General features: G+C 42.1%; 1 protein-coding gene and 1 long non-coding RNA gene across 2 annotated transcripts; one reads left to right on the top strand and one right to left on the bottom strand.

Annotated features, from left to right (window-relative positions):
* The first annotated feature begins 7,935 nt into the window (after positions 1-7,935).
* Positions 7,936-13,049, top strand: LOC109485575 (melatonin receptor type 1B-B-like). Its single transcript, XM_019789260.1, has 8 exons — positions 7,936-8,167; positions 8,592-8,744; positions 9,262-9,336; positions 9,585-9,649; positions 10,137-10,373; positions 11,566-11,792; positions 12,272-12,535; positions 12,947-13,049. Exons 1-8 carry the CDS (start codon positions 7,936-7,938, stop codon positions 13,047-13,049), a joined length of 1,356 nt encoding a protein of 451 aa, XP_019644819.1.
* Positions 13,050-19,471: 6,422 nt separating this feature from the next.
* Positions 19,472-20,283, bottom strand: LOC109485596. The gene is made up of 3 exons (XR_002141141.1): positions 20,240-20,283; positions 19,972-20,120; positions 19,472-19,510 (listed from the first exon to the last, which is right to left on the bottom strand). It is a non-coding gene; the product is annotated as an uncharacterized LOC109485596 (long non-coding RNA).
* Positions 20,284-21,075: the final 792 nt, after the last annotated feature.

Genomic DNA, 21,075 nt, shown 5'->3' with positions numbered 1-21,075 from the left:
CTGCATGTGGCGAGGGATGAGAAGGGGACAAGGTGAAGATGGCTGAATAAGTTCTAATCAACTTGACAGTTCTTGTTGTTGAATTCACCAGGAGGCCTGCCTATCTGCTCCTGGACCATGTACTCATAACCAGTACTGTCCAGACGTCTAGACGTGTTTTGCTACTTCATGTCTGGCAACATACTGCATGTGGCAATCATGTACATGTACATGTAACAACTGTTGATGACATATATTCAAACTCACCAAAAGGCGTGTCTGTCTGTTGGGCCATGTAGACGTCTTTGGCTACTTCTATTAAGAATTAACGGACAAACCTGTTTTACGGTCTGCTTGTTGCACCATTTACTAATAGCCACTAATGTATAGATGTCCTCATGTTGCACTGCATGTAACAATCCTCGTGGGTTTGTCTTACAGTGAGCAAGACGTAGACGTTCTTAAAAAATCCGTTGGACCATCTAGTAATGGTTTGTTTCTGTCTAGACTTGACATCTTATATTACACTGCATGTGGCAATCATGATCATACGGTCTGTCTGTCAGCCTGTTGGAGCATTTATTAATTTTGTCTAGACTTCTTTATGTTTTATATTACATGTGTAGATCCTGGTGTGTTCATCTTACTATAATAAAATGTTTTCATGTTATATCCTTTTACAGTGTCAACCAAAATGGAGGATGTTTCTGCAACAACCGTGCAAGGCACATGACGCGCAGGTAAGATCGTAAACAGCTGCATCAGATAGCGAACCGAAATCCCTGGTGTTTGGCACCTTATTTCTCGATCCTATAGCCACCTGAGTTCTCTAAAGCTACCAAAGCGAGTTCTTCTTCCCACAAATTCAACCCGAAATCAGTAAGTGGCTGGATCATATCTGATATCTCCCTTGCACCTTGTTCCACCTGCCAACTAAGTCTTTAGAGGGACCTTTGCAGAATGGGTTTTCTATCCTACAGATCGACGGAATCATCTAAGATCTTTGAAAACCACCTAAAATGGCGTCGAAGAAAGCCCACCCTGTTCCTTCGGCCCGCGTAGTCCTCTTTTAGAAGTTCTGGAGGGAGTTTTCTTCCCTCAAGACTGCAGCACGCAAACCTGAGATGGCCGAATGATTGGCCCCAGGAGTGCGTTAGTTTACGCAGCACGTTTGGCGAGGCTCCAAACTCTAGCTGAATCACTCCGGCGTAATATAGAGCAATGAAATAAAAAGAATTCGGAGATCTCAGGCCTCCATGAAATATGGTGTTTACAAGTCACGACGTTTTAGGAGGGTGTGAAAATCTCTCATGAAAAAAGGGTGGCAATTGCCTACATGATGCAGACTACTGATGCAAACATAACCCCTAAAATTTACCCTGTTTCGTGTTTTATGTGATATTTTACGTAATGCTTTATGTAATGTTTCATGTAATGTTTGAATACTCGTTTTTCCTGTTGTCAATGGATGTTCAGATGTGCAAACGTAAATGGGTATTAGGACATCTAAGACGATCTAATTCGGTTTCCTTTTTCCAAAGGCAAGAAGCTTAGTTAAAACCCTCTTTAAGGCATTCCCTCTAAAACCTGCAAGCTGTTTCATGATGGTGTTACGTAATGTTTTGTTTGTCGAATTTCAACCAACATTTTGGTTTGCAACTTGAAATATATTTCATCCTGTTGCATATACTGAGGCGCTACCCTACGAGGAAGTTATGACGACAAACAGAATGTATTGCTTCGGCCCAGGTTTTTACAAACATCCGTTTTTCCAAGAACTATCTTATAGTGGAACTCGTTGCCACTTAATACAGTAGGGGCCTGCTCCCTAGATAGGCTTACAGTTAAATGTGCAAATGTTAGGTGTAACAGGTCGCTCGTAATAAGCATCAGACAGCTTTAAACAACGTTTACAGCTGGATCTGCCCTGCTTAGGTGTGACAGGCTGTTCTATGATAGTGATATAACGAACCGCTGTCGTGTCGTGTGTCTGCAAAGCTGCTGTGTATACCGGTGTGTTCCGGTGTATACCGGCTATACAGATACAGAAGCTGGTGTGTTACGCCTTGGGGGTGTTATAACGGTTATGCAGATACAGATACAGCACCAGTGGGCGCGTTAGTCAGAAGTGCGGCTGCCGATGTAGTATCAACACCGAGAACTGTTCACCGCGTCAGAAGAGGTTCTGAGAGTGACTCAACCGAACCCTGGACCGAGGGACAAGGCTTTTGGTGAGTACTTTAAGCCTTGTTTCTCATATAGGTTGGATTTATGCGTAAAAGGTACCGTAGTGTTCTGTAATCTTTTCCACGGAAAAGATACGTACTGAGGGAGGTTTCTGGTGAGTACACTTGTATTGATGAAGATTGGATGGATGGCGTGAAAGGTTCTGTAATATTCTGCTATTTTTTCCAAGGAAAAGAAATGTGTTGAAGAGGGTTGCTAGTGAGTACCCTTCTTCAGGGTTGAAAAGAGACATGGGTGTACAAGATGTGCCGCATTTTCTTGACATTATTTCTAAATTTAGGAAAATAAAGGTGTTGGGCAAGGGTTCTGGTGAGTACACTTGTTTATCCATGAAGGTTGAATGAATAGCGTGAAAGGTTCCGTGTTTTTCTGTTCTTTGACAACATTACGAATTCGACGTGATTCTACGTTGGTATTAATGCATTGTAGAGTGTACTCCGGTCCTTAGGGCACCATAATCCACTGTCGTTCGGGCATCGCAGGCATAAGGTTGAAAATATTTTGTTGTCATCACGATCAACAATGACTGTTCCTATGAGTGTTCTACTCCAGAGCTTTTATTATTTTACAACAAGGAAGAATATTTTCCTGTTGGAGAGAGAAAGAAGTCCCAAGGACACATAATTATAGTGCCAGGGACAGGGATGGAGTTTTCAGCACCAGGGACAGGGATGGTGTTTTCAGCACCAGGGACAGGGATGGTGTTTTCAGTACCAGGGACAGGGAGGGTGTTTTCAGTACCAGGGGACAGGGGATGGTGTTTTTAGTACCAGGGACAGGGATGGTGTTTTCAGTACCAGGGACAGGGATGGTGTTTTCAGTACCAGGGACAGGGATGGTGTTTTCAGTACCAGGGACAGGGATGGTGTTTTCAGTACTAGGGACAGGGATGGTGTTTTCAATACCAGGGACAGGGATGGTGTTTTCAGTACCAAGGACAGGGATGGTGTTTTCAGTACTAGGGACATGGATAGTGTTGTCAGTACTATGGACATGGATGGTGTTGTCAGTACCAGGGACAGGGATGGTGTTGTCAGTACTAGGGGCATGGATGGTGTTGTCAGTACCAGGGACAGGGATGGTGTTTTCAGTACCAGGGACAGGGATGGTGTTTTCAGTTCCAGGGACAGGGATGGTGTTTTCAGTACCAAGTACAGGGATTCATTCATTCATTCATTCACCTTTATTTAAACTGGATGGCCCTGTCGGCCTTGTACATGCCGCTCTTCCCAGAGGTCCAGTAATGAGTGAGGGGTGGGATCACGGGAAAATAAATTAACTCATACACAATAAATAAACGAAAATCAACTATACAATATACTAGCTAGTGTTGTCCAAAATTCACAATCCTTCATCCAATTCTAAATCCGTCAAACCCTGCTATATTCTGTCCTTAAATGTCCTTAGCGATGGAGCCGAACGAGCTTCAGCAGGTGCGCTATTCCACAGGATAGCCCCGGACACAGCAAAAGATCTTCGCACACAGTCTCTGGACACCCTTGGCACCAGCAGTTTATTGGAGGTAGCCTGCCTGGTGATCCTGGTGGAACTGTCCCGACAAGTTGCAAAAAGTTCCTTCATGTGACTTGGCATCATGCCATTCAGTGATTTGTACACTGCCAAGAGTTTGTGTGTCTTGTGGGTGGTTGCAACGTCCCGCCATCCCAAAAGCAGGTGTACTTCAGCTGATGAAGTTCTCGGTTGAAGACCCAGAATCAGCTTCCCTACTTTGTTCTGCATCCTCTGTAACCTATTAATTTGAAATATACTAGCACCATCCCACAGTGTACAGTTGTAAGTTAAATGGGGAAGAAAGATAGTGTTATACAAGGTTACTAGAGCGGTCTTCGATACAAATGGTCGAACCTGCCTCATCATGCCAAGTGCACGTTTTAGTTTGGTCAAAACAGTACTGACATGTGTGTCCCATTTAAGGGATGGTGTTGTCAGTACTAGGGACAGGGATTGTGTTTTCAGTACCAGGGACAGACAGGAATTATGTTTTCAGTACCAGGGACAGACAGGAATTATGTTTTCAGTACCAGGGACAGACAGGAATTATGTTTTCAGTACCAGGGACAGGGATGGTGTTTTCAGTACCAGGTGCATGAGACGATATGTTGAAGGTAGTCTGACTGTGTAGAATGCTCTACAGGTCTTCCTATATAATACATGGTTACGTCTCATTCGTCATTACATATCATACTCATCATTACATATACAAATTGTCCATCCGAGATGATTTTTCAACTTTAAATATGTCATTTCATATTGTCTAAATGTGGTCATCAGATCCGTTTACCCGAACTGTTAGTTGAGCTTCCATGAACTAACTGTCTTCCAGCAACTATAACGAGTGTACATAAAAGTGGCTAAACAGTTGACCGTGCGGGACATTTGACTTGGGATTAGATATATCTCCTCTAACTAGGAATAACTGTCATTTCATATCTTTCAATGTGGTCATTATTTGCAGTTTTACTTTACAGGCGACCCAAGGCTACGGTAACTGAACAAAAACTGCCAATTTAGGCATCATGCAGGACGTGCACTATCTTTATTTGGCCAGGATAATACACATATCGCCCACTGGCGGTTTTCAATATTTTATGGGATATGTAGGAAATGTGCTAAATTTGACTGTATGACTTGCATTAAAAAAATGACAATATCTATGGCCGTTATGACCAGTTTGTTTTGGCCAAGTCCATCTCAATTTATATATTCAACATCACCAAGAGATGAAGAGAAGCCGAATCTATAGCTATATATTAAAGTAGTTATAAATAAAGATGTTATAATTTAGAACCCATGTTTTAGATTCTATTCGGGCCAATCATGCTTCCCATACGCCCATATTTATCCGTTTTGACCAGATTATTTCAAACAAGCCCATCTCGGCCAATACATTCAACACCATCAAGAGATAATGAGAAGATGAGTCCATGTATTACAGTAATTTTAGATTCCACTCGGGCCAATCTTCCTGTGTGTCCAAAGATGCACACAGAACTCCATTAGTGCTAAACTGAGTTATCGCTGCGTGAAAACGAAGTTGTTGTTTTTATAATCCCCACAGGAAATCTAAAAACATCAACGGAGCTTCCAGGCGAGAGGTTAAAAGGAAGCAGTCTTTGAAAACGCTAAACTGATTTCCCCCGTCAATATGTGTAAATTACGTTTGCTGCCCACATGTTTATTTCAACAACGTTGTCAAGATATTAAAAACCTTCAGAGACTTTTTGAAGCATATTGATTTTTTGCTCTTGTAAAAGCATCGTGTTTTCGCGTTTTCCCCGTCTATATGTGGAAATTACATTTGCTGTCCGCATGTTATTTCAACATCTTTGTCAAGATATTAAAAACCTTCAGAGACTTTTTGAAGTATATTGATTTTTGTTCTTGTAAAGGCAACATCGTGTTTTTACGTTATAATACTTGATGCATATAGTTGAAAGCATATTCACTCTTTATTTTCATGACTTCAGGAAAGACAGCTTGCTTATAGGCACTTAAGTTTTCGAGTAACCGCTTTTACCTTGAATAGAACATGGTAACACTAGTGTTACCATGTACTCTCCCACACAATTACCTTGAGTGAAGGGAAGGCAGCTTGCTTAGACACTTCAGTTTTGAAAAACTGTTTTTGCCTTGGATAGAGTACGTACATAAGTGTTGTCATGTACTCAACCACAATTACATTGGGTAAAGAAATGGCTTACTTCGACACTTCCGTTTTCAAAAACTGTTTTTACATTGGATAGAGTGCGTGCATAAGTGTTGCCATGTTCTCCGCAGCAATTTCCTTGAGTGAAGGAAAGACAACTTGCTTCAACACAACAACTCTCGTACTAACTCACGATCTTGTGCCCTTTGGAAAGGCACTTTACACGACTTTCCTCACTTCGCTCAGGTGAAAATGAGTATTGTCTTGTCCCCTGTGTTGGTGGTGGTATTAATATAAGTTGAAAAAACTTGAGTGTGCCGTCACCACGTCTTGTGATTTTGGATCGATGTTAATATAAAATATATAATATAAAAAGAAACTCTCATGCTTAAGACTTTCCCCTTAAAACTACGTTAAACACGAATGAACATGGGCGTCCTTCAGTCTAAGAGTAGATTTGTTGTTTGCTGAAGGAAATTACTTTTATTCCAAAAGGGCTTATTTTTCAAACAGTCATCCACCAACGGATGACGCCATAGAGGCCCTAAAGATGTACAAGTAACTGGTAAGAAGTGTCCCATGCTAAAGTCCTCCCCCTTCAAGTTTCATTACACATGTGTTAGCATGGGCGTCCTTCAGTCTGAAGGAAATTACTTTTACGTTCAAAAACGGCTTTTTCAAACAGCCTGCCATCAGCAGATGACACCAGAGAGGCCCTGAAAATGTAACTACAGCTATTAAGACACAGAAATAGTTCTATTTCAAGCCCAAGTAACTTCACGTCTTAATGTCACAGCTATTGAAGCTGCGTGATTGATGTGGAATACAGAAATAAATGAATAATGAAATGTCGATAGTCGTGTGGTAACGACAATGCTACACCTCCAAATAGTCTAATCCATTATGTATCTTACACTTAATAACAGATATCTTTTTTTATTTTTTATGTACGTGCCACATAGGGAACAGGCAATGGAGCTAAGATTATGTAGAGAAGGTTGAATTGAAAATATGCCTAAATGTAACGTACACGTAGGCGTACTATAGATCTTTCAGTCCAGAGGTCCACCTGGAATTTAGGCACTTATAGTTTGCTTGTTGCCCGAGTCAACCTCGATGTTTTTCTCCTCCAGGCTTCCGTGCTGACTGAGCGCGGTTTAACGGCAGGTCGTGTCAGGTCAGGCGCAGGTCGGGACTGGGGATGAGGACGCACGAAACACACTGACAGCGATAAAACGTTTCTGACAACGTCACTGACGAAAGGTAGTGGATGCTACCTGAAACGTCTGGCCGTTTCCAAAATCATATCCAACTTGGGTAACTGATTTTTTTATGTGCTGTCGCTATCGGTACTGCTGACAACTTAGCTACGACCATGGAGGCGTCAGAAATGTAAAACGCGTGAGCATAGACAACGCAAACGATCCACTTTGAGAACATTAAAAACGCATCAGTTGGACACTAATGCTATAATTAACCTTCAACTTGTGCTACTGACCATCTAACTACGACCATGAAGGCATCGGAAATGTCGAATTCGTGAGCAACTGTCCAGATCTTTGCCACAGATACCGCAAACGAACCACATCAGTTGGACGTCAATGCTATGATCAACCTTCACCCTGTGTTGGTGGATACATGTACGACAACCAAGGCATAAAAAGCGTGGCATCAACGGCATCAACGCAAACGATACACCTTGAGAACAACAAAACACATCAGCTGGGCGCTATTGCTGTAATAAACCTTCACCCTATGTTAATGGCCATCTAGCTACGTCAACCAAGGCATCAAAAAAGGTGGCACTCAACGCAAACGATATACGTTGAGAACAACAAGACACATCAGTTGGACACTTATGCTATGATGAACCTTCACCTTGTGCTGATGGCCATCTAGCTACGCCCGCGAAAGCGCCAGAGCTGTCAAAAGCGTGCAACACAACGCAAACGACACACGTTGACAACAACATTTCCCAGTTGGACGTTACCACTACGAACCAGAGTAATATTTCCTCCACCTCTGTCGCGCTGCGTTCAGCTATGACTACGGAAGCATCGGATCTGCCCACAGCGTGGCCAACTGTCCAGACCTTCGCCATGGACATCGCAAACGACAGTACGCCGACTGCGTACGACAGCACGCCGACCTCATACGACAGCACGCCGACCGCGTACGACAACTTTACAACCCCTGCAGCAAGCCTGTCCCCGGCGACTTACATCTGCGTGGCAGAACTCTTCGCAACCGGATTCGCCCTCATCAGCTGCATCGGTACCTTTTATTTATCTATTCTTTTTCTTATTCATTAGTTCGGCTTACAACAGCCAGGGTTGCCCAACTAGTCGTAGACTATTGTTAAGGATCAACCCTGGGAGAAAATAGAATCGTTAGGTATACATAAAGCTATAGATAGCTAGCTTTAAACAATGTTTATAGTAAGATGTTCAAAGGTTAGGTGTAAGGTAAATACACTATATAGACATAGGTAGACACTAGAATTCTACAAAGGTGCTAAACTACATCTATTGCATACAAATGAATGAACATATAAGGCTAACATTGATATAGTTTACGTGTTCCTTCCCTCTTTTTAAAACAGGTATATACGAACTCACAGAGTTTTTGTTGTGCAGTATTGTTAGGGGATGTCATTATGTACACAAATAATCTTTTGCTACCTATTATACAATAATAGGTACCATCGGCAACCTGTTGGTCATCACGTCCCTCCTGGTCAACAAGAAGCTGCGCACGTCCCTGAACGCGTTCATCACCAGCATGGCGATGGGCGACCTCATCTTCGCCGGCGTACACGAGCCTCTCTCCGCACAGGCCCTGGCGCGGGGAGGTCTGTATCTGTATCTGTTAACTTAGTATACACTCTGTTTAGTAGCCATATAACATGTTTAGTATAATTAGGTACAACTGCTCACTGTACCCTTCATGTGTATAGTTTAGCGTAATGTAGAATATACATGTAGAGTAAAAATATTCTCTAGCCAGTAGTTATTCGTAATATTCTGTCAGATACAATGTCCGTTGACCATATATATAGCATTATGTTAGACACATACCAACTAGTAATCCTTTTATTTGTCATACATTGTACCCGTGACAATCGTTGTGCAATAAACTTTGACTTGACTTGACTTGTATAGCCGGTATAACAGGTTACAGAGCGATCAAATTTCCGACGACCACTGTCGCCTTCATCAGGATAATTAATGACCAATCACTTCACAGCGTGATCTCGCTCTGTAACCTGTGTGTTGGAATAAAGTTCAATGTCTTACTATGATTACTACCAACACAGATGAACTTTCATGATAATGACTATTTCTTGTTCTCTTCTGGGCTGGTAAAAGGTCTGACCTACCGGCCGGGGCTCTGTACAGTACTGGGGGCCGCAACCGTGGCGAGCGCCAGCCAGTCTCTCATAGGTCAGTATTGTGTAGATTACTGTCTAGGCCTTTCATTGGGGTTCCTTTTTTGCACTGAAATTTTTTACGCCAACCACACACGCCAAGAACAAGCCAAAACCCAAACCTTTGTTTGAAGAGTATTGTAGATAGCTATAGCATGACACTACATGGTTTATTGCATATATGTAAGAAGAAGCCAGTGATATCTATTTCGTAAGATATGTGCCTTCAAATGAACCTTTCACTTTGTCCTCCCTATCATATAGCGTCCACCCTGATCGCCGTCAACCGCTTCATCCTGATAGAGTATCCGTACACGGTGTACAAGAAGGTTTGTTGTCTTGTTTTTTTTTGTTTATAAGCATGTAATCAAGGGGATAAAATAAACACAACAAAAGAAGATATGAGGGGGGAAGATTAAAAAAACGTTATCATTAATTGTATGGCACATTATTATAATAGTTATTGATCAAATAGTACTAATGATATTCAACAACATATGATGATTATTATTAGTATATAAGAACAAATAATTATTGACTAACGCTAATTACAAAAGAGAAGTGAAACCCATTAGGCATAGTTTTAGACATAGCTTGAGTTATTTTATGTTCTGTTTCAATGTTCTTTTATGTTTATTATCTGCAATAAGCCTTCAGGCAGGAATTTGCGATAAACTTTTCGTATAAGATTGGTATCGTAACACCTCAGGTGTTCTTGCTTCATGATCGCCGGTATAACATATGATAATTAGATAAGAATAAATAATTATAAAGTAACGCTAATTAACATTGGTATCGTAACACCTAACCCCTCAGGTGTTCACGCCGTGTAACACGTTCTTCATGATCGCCGGGTCCTGGACGCTGTCCATCCTGGTTGTCCTCCCTCCGCTGCTGGGGTTCGGGCAGCTCGGGTACAACCGTGCCTCGGCCATCTGTGACTTCGCCGTGGACAACCCGTCAACTTTCACCTACTTCATGACCATTCCCGGCGTCCTGGTCTTCCTGTCAAACGGTGTCACCGTCGTCTGCTACTTAAAGATATACCAGAAGGTACGTAAAAGACTGGTTACTTAAAGATTGTTGTAGCCAGAACCGTGCTTTATCCGCACACTGTTCTGGACAGTCCACTAAAATCAAGAACTGGCATCACCGTCGTCTGCTACGAGAAGGTATGAGATAGGTTACTTAAGGAATGTTGTATTGCCAACCGTGCCTTTTAGCATGTTAGAGGCACGATTCTGGACCGTCAACTAAAATCCAGAACCAGTAGTAATGGATAGTCCACAACCGCGCCTGGGCCATCTGTGACTTCGCCATAGACAACCCGTCAACCTTCACCTACTTCATGACCATTTCGGGCGTCCTGGTCTTCCTGTCCAACGGTGTCACCGTCGTCTGCTACTTAAAGATATACCAGAAGGTATGACTATGAGATAGATAATTAAGGCTTGTTGTAGCCAGAACGGTACCTTATCCCAAGTATAATGTCCTTGCTTATCCATAGCCATTTTCAGTAACGGTTCTGGCCGGACAGTCCACTAAAATCCAGAACTGGCATCTACCAGAAGGTATGTGTTAGATTATTATAAAGGAATATTGCATCCAGAACCGTGCTTTTCCAGAACCATGTTCAGGCACGGATCTGGAAGGTCCACTAAAATCCAGAACTCGTTATGGATAGTACAAGTGTATCCAGAACCCGTCAACCTTCACCTACTTCATGACCATTCCGGGCGTCCTGGTCTTCCTGTCCAACGGTGTCACCGTCGTCTGCTACTTAAAGATATACCAGAAGGTAACAGCTACCCTACTTAAGGCTTGTTGTACCCAGAACCGTGCCTTATCCAGAACCATTTCCCTCCACGGTTCTGGACAGTCCACTAAAATCCAGAACTGGCATCACCGTCATCTGCTACTTAATGATCTTCCAGAAGGTAGGATCCACATTACACTAGGCTTGTTTTGTCCAGAACCGTGTTAAGAGCAAGTGTCAGAACAGAATTGGGGACTGGTCGCTATATATAGCAATATGGAAGATACACCACCATTTTCCTCTGCATTCATCGGGCAATATTTGCATAATCTCCCATGTACAGGTAGCTTTTTTATAATGTGTTTGAGTAAGAATAAAAACAAATAGAGCATGCAGTAGTTTGCTAGGCCCTGTGAAGATGCATTTTTGCTTTGCATTTGCAAATATTTCCTGTCTAGTTTAACAAAGTTTGTTTTGTTTGCCTTTAAGGTAAAGCAGAGCGCAGCGAACGCACACCGCGGCCCGGGCCCGAACACCGGGGGCGGCCGGCGGCAGGTCCCGGGGAAGGTCCTGCACCAGACCAAGCACATGTTCGTCATGTTCGTCACCTTCTGCGTCTGCACAACGCCCTACTCCATCTTCTACACTATGGACAGAGACATGAAACTCTCACCGTGTCTCTGGCAGACTCTCACCTTCCTCTTCGCCTGCAACAGGTAAAACAAACAAACAAACAAACAAGCAAACACGCCGTACACCATCTTTTACACCATGGACAGGGATATGAAACTCTCACCGTGTCTCTGGCAGACTCTAACCTTCCTTTTCGCCTGCAACAGGTAAAACAAACAAACAAACAAACAAACAAACAGAAACAAACACGCCCTAAGTCATCTTCTACACCTTTCTCTTTGCCTGCAACAGGTCGGTCTGTCATATATGTAATTACATGCACATTTCAGCAGGAAAATATTCTGGATGAGAAAATCTGTCTTATATTATTAACATTTGCAGCCTTTTCGTAGCACATTTGTGTCATCATTTGTGTCATCATTTCAAAATTCTTTAACGCTGAAGATCTTTCAAATGGATTGTTCCTTTATAAAATGCACTGTAAAATCAACGCAGTTTAGTCCTGATGGCTACAAAGTTGATAAAGTTTGAGTTTGATTCATTCATTCATTCATTCCTCCAGTTCCATCAACCCCGTGATCCACACGTGCCGCAGCCGGGACTACAGGAACGCGTTCCGCCACATCGTGTGCTGCGGGAGGAGGCGGAGACCGGCCCACGTCGCCAAGGCCCGCAGGATCACCGTGGAGGAACAGAGGAACGTCCCGGCGGCAAAGAACACCCGCGCACCGGCGGGGGCCCGGCCGGGACCCGGGGGCAGCCCGCCGTCGGATTCTACAGACACCAGCCCGCTGCAGCAGCAGAGAGGCAGCATCGCGGTCACTCAGCTGTCAGCACAGCCGCTGTCCGGCACGTCGGTACAGCAGCTATACAGCCAATCGGGACAGCAGCTGTCAAGTCATTCCGGACGACCGCTGTCCAGCTATTCAAGACAGCAGCTGTCTAGTCATTCGGGACAGCTGCTATCTAGCCGTACAGGACAGCCAGTGTCTAGACATTCGGAACAGCACGTTTCCAGCCAATCGGGACAGCAGCTATCCAACCAATCGGGACAGCCGCTGCCCAATCATTCGGGACAGAACCTGTCCAACTTATCGGGACAGCAGCTATCCAGCCAATCAGGGCGGCCGTCATCAAGTCATTCGGGACAGCATCTGCCGGGACAGCCGCTGCCCAGCCATTCGGGACAGCAGTCGGGGCAGCAATCGGTACAGCAATCGGGACGGCCGCTTTCTAGCCGTTCAGGACAGCCAGTGTCTAGACATTCCACTGGGTACAGGACCGGTTTCCATGGCGGCAGAGTAGAGCTTTTCGAGGAGCTTCCCGGAGTTAGCGTGTGAGCAACCTTGTAGTCATTTTCCAGCCTCGGTTCAGTCAATTCAGGGCGACCGACATCCGGCCATTCAAGACAACTTTTCGGGACAGCAGCTATCTAGACATTCAACTGGGTACAAGACTGGTTTCCATGGTGGCAGAGTAGAGCTTTTCCAGGAGTTAGCATGTGAGCTGTTGATCTTTAACTCAACGGCCAAAATGCACCATGTTTTGATATACCTCAAAGAAAATGTGATTTTTATATTTTGACTACAATCCAACCTTTGGCTCATTTGCATTCACTCTACCGTATATACGTACATTAGCCATTACTACAAACAGAAGAGAGAAAAATTCTACAGGTTCACGCTGGTATAACCAACTTGTTTCGACGTGGGCAAATGGATGGAGCTTGAAGAAAATGAGCAATTCAACACGTCGATGAAGGTTAGACATCCAGGTAATACGATACGCCAAAAAGCAGTTAATCAAGCGACTGGATATGATTTTGGAAACCGTCAGACGTTTCAGGTGGCATTCAGGTGGTAAAGCTAGTGGATGCTACCTGAAACGTCTTACCGTTTCGAAAATCATATCCAGTCGCTTGAGTAACTGTTTTTTTGCGAACGATTCATCAGTTCAATCAACCTTCCCCTTCAAACGCATTATCAAACCCGATTCGGCGCCCCGACATGTAGTTAATATTTAAGCTACTTGTCGAAAGAAATCACTCACATGTTTTTAAGTGGATCTGACAAATTCTCAGAAGGCTACAGTGTTATTTTCTGACCCGCCACCTAAAATCTTACTTCTTACAAGTTTTAATGGACTATTGATGGGCTTTCAGCAAACGTAGACTCTTAAGCTGAGGATTTTTGTGTGTGTGCCAACAAGGGATTCATTTAAGAGTCGTTAATACTGTTTTACCTGAGGCTTTCGCTGGCGTAAAAACATATCTCTGGGCAATTTTTGATTTATGGAAAAACCAGTCTTAATGCGTCCAAACTGCCTAAACTTTACACACGGGCGTGAACACATCTCCTGACAATTCCGCGATGTCGTAAACACATTTTAATGCTTCTACTGCTGAACCACAACAGAGTGATGTAAAGCTGAAGATTTAGTGCCTTGTGGCTCAACAAAATCCCAGACTTTTAACGCCGTGATCACTTCTGGTGAGTCCGTGCGGCTAAGCGTTTTTGTCTGGCGTCGGTAAAAACAGGCTCAGACGGTCCCCTGAACATTGAAGATGGACAACAGCGTCTGCCAACGGGCGCTAGGTTTTAGAGAAACTTTTGGAAAGAAACTTGAAGAATCATTTGCTGAATATCCACCTCGTTTCACAAAATCGCAAAGTCTAGAACAAAACTAGCGATGCTAACAGTGAATATTACTAGTAATTTAAAATATGCCCCCCTGAAAACTGAATATTGATTGTCTAAGAAGTTTCTTGCTTTCGAAAGAAAGAAAATTTTGCTGAATATCCGCTTCATTTGGCGAAATCACAAAGTTATTTGCCAAAAGTTAATGTTACTTTATAACATTGAAGAAAAAAAACAGTTACCATCCCACTAGTGAGCACGATTGCCGCCTTGAATCGCATTCAGCGTAGCTATTAGTATTCATGATAGGTTTCTATAGCCTGCCGAGCTACAGGGATTAAAATTTAAACCTTGCACGCAAACTGCTCTTGACACTGATCCGAGAGCAGCCGAGCCCAGGCCATTGTTATTTATCTCTAGCTAAATGTTATTGACATCTTTAGTTGACAAGCCGATCTATATAGCTTTGTTAGCTAACGCACAGTGGCTTATGTCTGAAATATGTTACCACTCGAATCTTATCAGACAAAACAAGATGCTGAGTGAATTAATTACTGCCGTGCCAAAACGTCCGATGCTATCAAGATTATTCTTAAGAAGCTTAGATCACACAGACTGAGATAGCATGTATCATATTACTGTCGTATCATATTTCATGTTGTGCGGACGTGCGAGAACGCACTCCAATGAACTTGACCTGACGTGGAAGTTCAACTGTGTAACATGATACAGTTAGTCAGTTACGGGGACTTTGTTTCAGCACACAAAAATAAGGGCATTGAATTTTCTTTCCTAAATTGGTTTACTTTATACTTCAAGTAACAAATCACTTAGGTCATGTGAATTTATATTATCTTGAATTGTAAAATAGATGAATATAATTGAGATACGCGTACAGTTTTTTGCAATATAAAAGGGACATAACAGTGGATTTCTTTATTTCTTAGTTTTGTGTGTGAAAATGTATGTAGAAAACGCGAATGTCTGTAGGGAAATATATTGTAGAATCTTAGATGTACTGTTGTTTTAATTATGATGAACAGTATTTTGGGGTGATGTTTTGTTAAATGTTGTTAACGGCTGTGTATTATCTGAATATATATACCATTATGTTACCAATCGTATATCATATCAACGATATCGTGTTGTAGTATTATGTATTATTGTATCATTATGATGATGAGTATTATGTACGTATATATCTAGCTATGAATCAAAAGATAATATATCTATATATATACATCTGTTCCATATAGGTCGTTATGATGTGCATGCTGTTTTCTTATTCAATATTGCTTCATAGCTTCAGGCATTCGAATATGAACAATAGTAGTGTTATTGCTATTGTTATTGTTGTTTTGTTGTTCAATGAAAAAAAGGTGGGTCTTTGCTACAGATGACACCTTTAGCTCTCTTTATTTCTCTTTATTTAGATACCCTTTAGCCAAAAGGCTAATCTTCCTGGGTTCATTCGAGAAAAACATACAAACAGCAAATAGGTTCTCTTTTTGCTGTTTTTTTTCGTGTATCTACACTCTACACGCACTACATAAAATACTATAATAGACGCGGACAAAAATAGCCGCCCGTTCTGGTTAACCCTATCTAGACGGGGGGGGGGCTTAAAGTGCTCGCGGCCAAACTTGGTGAAGTATTGTTGGCAACAATTCTGTAGTATAATTTGCTATTTCTACACAAACTGCACAAAATGCTATAATAGACGCTGATAAAAATAGCCCTCCCTTCTGGTTAACCGCGGAAGTAGCGATTATCCAAGCATCAAATATCTCCCCTTCCTCTCCCCACACTGCGTTAAGGGATTTAGAATCACATTAAGAAGATCCCAGTTTTTCGCTTTAATGTCAACCTGGCCAGTTTACCTAATATTGGAGTAGGCCAGACTACCTTACCTCAATAGGAGACAAGCTAAACTTAGAAGCGCAAAGCAAGCATTTGATACATTAAGAACATGTGTTTAAGTCTCCACGATACATTTTGGCCTTTCTACGTGTTAACGGATAGGTCTGCCCTTTTGGGAAAGAGGTTTAGCATTTGTGAACAAGATTTCCGAAAGATTATAGCCCAGAAGTTCTCTTGATGTTTAAGACACCTTGGTTTCATGTGAGGTCTTCTGTCCACATTTTGGGAATTTATATACTTATAGTCATTTCTGATTTCGATAAAGACGAACTTTATTGACACAACAAAAGTACAGCGACTTTCGAAAGTTTTTTAGACATGCAGAATTGACCTACGTACAAGACTCTGGGTGAATGAACTTATACTATTTGTTCTTAGGTCTAAATATTCTTTGATATATTCACCTATTTGTACACAGTAAGGGTTACTACCTTCTAGAATGAAATTGAATTTATCTATACCATGAAATGTAAAACATTCCGTTCACCAAGCGGAAAGAGGGTTGAACAACTTTGTACGTTTATCATTATAGAGAGGACAATCCATAATAAAATGTTCATCTTCAATCTCATTATGTGGTTGAGCACAGCTTCTTATGGAGACTCTGCACAATAGTGCACATCATAAAAACAAGCAAAAACAAGCAAACAAACAAACAAACAAACAAACCAAAACCATGTTATGTACAAACTCAAAACATATACAAGTGCATCAATGACAAAACCGTACTCATACTCCTAGTCCTTATCCGTGCTAGGCCACAAGGATTGGAGGTCAGGGGTCACACATTTACAATCAGAGAAGTACCTATTATCTAAGAGATATAAAGCTCGCAGGGGGAGACATTGTATCAATCTACTCAGCTTACTGAAGGGAGACCTGAAGTGCAGAGGGCTAGGCCCTCCCACAACAGAAAAGAAACTGAAGGAGCTTAGAGAGCTCGCGAGGCAGAAGACACGGTGGAAAGAGATGAAGAAAGACTGAATGCGGCTACAGGACATTTCCATACGACTGTAGACGCAGAACACAGTGGATGATGATGATGAAGTACCTATTATAACAGTCGTCGTTTTCGTAGCTCAAAGTAATGGTAATGATATAGTCTTGTAAAACTAGGATATCATTAGCGCTATAACATCTGCAAGCAAATACAGAATACTTATATTGGTCTTCACATGGTATTTCTCTCTATATATATACATACATATACAAACTAGAAAGGTAACATTTGCAAAGCAAATTCATAACATAATGTTTACTTTCACTTGGTTTAGCCTAACAAACTCTCTGTTCATTCTTACTTAAGGACATCCATATATGTTGTGACACAGAGAACTCTGTCCTGCAACTTGCTAAATAACGTAATCCAACACCACAGGGTGTCTGCTACACTAGTTGCCATGATGACAGACGACTGGTCCAGGTCATTGACCTTATGTGTTTGGAACAGAGAAAAAACAGAGCAAAAACAATATTTTTCCCTCTGCAAAGGTAAACATAATGAAAGTAGTAACAAAATAGGAAAAGATGATGAATTGGACTTGACGTTTCGCCACAGCTGATGTTGGACGATGGCATGAATGTTGCTCTGAAACGCCGACCTGAAAAAAGGAACGTTATTTTTAACTGACACTACTGGGCAATACGGAATATTGCGCAATTATCTCTACCATGATAGCAACGCCTAGACTTACTAAAGATAGATATCATTTTAGCACTAAACATTTTTTACAATGATAATGAAGTTTGATGCGGTGACTGTGAATGAAAAAGTGTCAAGAAACAATAGCAAAGGCCAAAATGATCATGACCACTTTTCGCTATTTCTCTTTTACATGATACCAGACCAAATCAGCCTTTGGAGCAGAAAGTTCATGTATGAGTAAGAAGAAAAGAAAGTTCATGAATATGAAGAAAAGTGAACTATATGAAAAAAAAAACTTACCTTTTCTTAGGCCACCATCTGGTCTGTTGGATGTGGTGCAAATTCTTTGCCAACTGCTGCTTTCGGTTCTCTGAGAACTAGAGGAAACAGAAAAAGGAGAGGTATGAATAATGTTTCATGCGAAACAGATCTAGAAAGGGCAGGTAAAAAGAATGTTTCATGCTATGCATGTGCTAATATAATTGTCATATGCAGGTCGTAAACCTGCATTTATTTGTATGTTGTACACTTACATATCAAAATTCATGAGTATTAGTTTCGAAAACAAGAGTTCATTCAGTCGATATGGCCATTTGGAACTTATCAGGTTTTAACCTATCGAGCATCCGACTGTCAAGCAAGGGGACCCAGGTTCAATCCCCAGGGTTGCACCCAGACGTTGTGCCCTTGGGAAAGGCAATTAACACGTATTTCCCCTGAGTTAGAGGGGTCCTGGGCCCTACTGTGGTTTGGGCTGGCGTTCTAGCCGTGCAAAAAAAAACTTGCCTAAAAAAAAAAAGAAATGGCACTGAATGCAAGCATGTGTACCCCCCCCCCCCCCAGTTTCGGGTAAAAAAGACGTTAAACTGGATATAGAAGGAGACAAATGGTTTGTTTTTACGAATTGATACAATTTTCACATTGCATAGTACCTGGATGTCTGCGTCTTGCCTGCCAGCTGAGACCATCTGGGATGTATGCAGGACGTGTGTACAAGTGTGACGACGTGTGTACAACTCTCCAATCTTCGGATTTTTTTCTTTGGGGTATGAAGGAACTCGTATGACACATTGAGATCAATAGAAAATAGACGAACGCCCCTGCAATAGTTATCATCAGCACTTCATGCGGCCTGATAATTAAGCATATGGCGTAAAGGATGAAACATATGATGATCAAAACTTCGAAGTTACACATGCAAGATATGTCAAGACATTTCCAAATTCTACACGAAAAACTGCCATTTTCAGTTCTGGCATTTTCACAGGTTTCATTGTTTTCAGGGGATTTTGGCAACTGAACGTTGACTTGGTTGGGCAACGGAGTGGGCCTGGGATAGTCCTCTTTGCCTAAAAAAGAAGAGAAAATAGTAATAATTTTTTGTTTATCAAGTTATTTTATTAATAAAGACTCATTTTACAAATTTACGCCACTTTTCGACGAATTCTACGATCCGCATTCCGTAGAAAGGCCTGGTAGAGGCTATATGCTCACCCAGATTCTTTCTCAGATTATCCGCAGCAGACTCCAACTCTGCAGACATAAGCGCCTGTAACAGAACCTCCACGGTTGCCTCGTCTCCCTTCGCCCGCTTCCAGGTCTGTGACAAGGTACAAGATGAAGTCCACTTTGTCGTAGAGTGTAGTTTATACAGTAATGATAGAAATAATTTGTACCTTTTCATCTGTACTTAGCCGGATAGGGCATGAAATGTACAATAAGGGTTAAGCCTTGAAATTAACTTTTATCCTATTGTCCCAGCATTGTCCCGAAAGTAAATTTCGATTGTTCCAAAGTATGTATGACTTGAACTAAATCTTTGTTTTGCCTACATGTATGTCCCCAGGCACGTTATAATTGCAGAGTAAACAAGAAATTTGGGCGGCTTTCCTTGGGGCCAAACGCTGGGACGTGTGCTTGATAAACAAAAGAAGGGCTGACATTCTGATGTTGATTATTTTTCTATTGTCCCAAAATGTCCCAAAGTGTCTTTTTAGTTGTCCCAGCCTAAATTCTAGTGGTCAGTGGCCATCGGGACACCGTTAATTTCGAGCCCTGTACCTGTAACACATCCAAGCAGCAGGACGTGGCGTCTGGGTTCCGGCTCTCGATGTTGCGCGTGTCCGTGATGCCCAGGAACAACGCCAGGTCCCTGTAGTCCGCGCTCACGTCCTCTTTCACGCCGTAGAAATACGCCGACACATCTACAGCTTAATACGTAAATTCAGACGTTTCAATTCCACGTAAAAAACCGACAGGAAATCTTGCATAGTATTGGGGACACGGAAAAACAGGGGAAATTCTTTTTAAGATAGAAGCATTTTCTTACCTTTATCCATGTTCAAAAGATCTTCGTAAGTTTCTTCAAAGTTCCGAAAAATACCTGAAAATATAAGGTAGTATCTAATATAAACCATTCAGTGTTGAAGTAAGTAGGCACATTTAAAACACCGCATTTAATTAATAGCTATTCAACGTTGTACAGTACAACATCCCTTTCAACAAGTCACCAACTTAAAAGCACTAAAACACCTGGAAAGCCCCATGACGTAATGCAATATGGTGCTCTGGTGTCCGGTTACACCAGTGCTAAACTAACGTCCCTGGTGGTTACATCAGTCGCGCGACGGGTTCGCGACAGCTTACGGACATTCGTGGACAGTCGTGGATTTCAAAGCACACATTTTGGCTAATAGGCCAATGCCAGTTTTCATAATATAAAAGCTGTGAGTCTTAGTCTGTGCCCAACCAGGCAGTCAGTTCTCTATGCAGTCTATGCATACCGTGAGTTGTAGCCACTGGAAAAATCGTACAGGAACTATAGAAAGTACAACTTCAGCGCTGATTACCAACAATTACGCGTTACGGCTAATGTACTGATTACGAATTACGCCGATTGTGGGCGGCTGCCTAAAGATTACGGAGACTAAAAAGGTCTGATTACTTCTTGAAAAGGGCATGCAGGCCCTCTTAAGGCATACCGTGAGTTGTAGACTTGTAGCCACGGGAAAAATCGTACAGGAACTATAGAAAGTACAACTTAAGCGACCGTGGCGAACGTTGGGAACAGTCTCTAGTCTTTAACCTCTTGACATGCGTCTGGTAGAGCCTGAACAATTCAAGTATTACCTTTGAGAAGCGATGGCACTAAGAGTAGACGTGGCT

This window comes from Branchiostoma belcheri, unplaced genomic scaffold (genome assembly GCF_001625305.1).
Source record: "Branchiostoma belcheri isolate BF01 breed outbred unplaced genomic scaffold, Haploidv18h27 scaffold77, whole genome shotgun sequence".
Taxonomy (NCBI): domain Eukaryota; kingdom Metazoa; phylum Chordata; class Leptocardii; order Amphioxiformes; family Branchiostomatidae; genus Branchiostoma; species Branchiostoma belcheri.
The sequence above is the reverse complement of the archived record's forward strand: the minus strand, read 5'-3'. Positions and strand labels throughout refer to the sequence as shown.

Coding starts and splice junctions, on each gene's coding strand:
- LOC109485575 (XM_019789260.1), top strand. CDS start 7,936: ATGACTACGGAAGCATCGGATCTGCCCACAGCGTGGCCAACTGTCCAG. Junction 8,168..8,591: donor CGCCCTCATCAGCTGCATCG/GTACCTTTTATT, acceptor ATACAATAATAG/GTACCATCGGCAACCTGTTG. Junction 9,337..9,584: donor CGCCAGCCAGTCTCTCATAG/GTCAGTATTGTG, acceptor CCTATCATATAG/CGTCCACCCTGATCGCCGTC.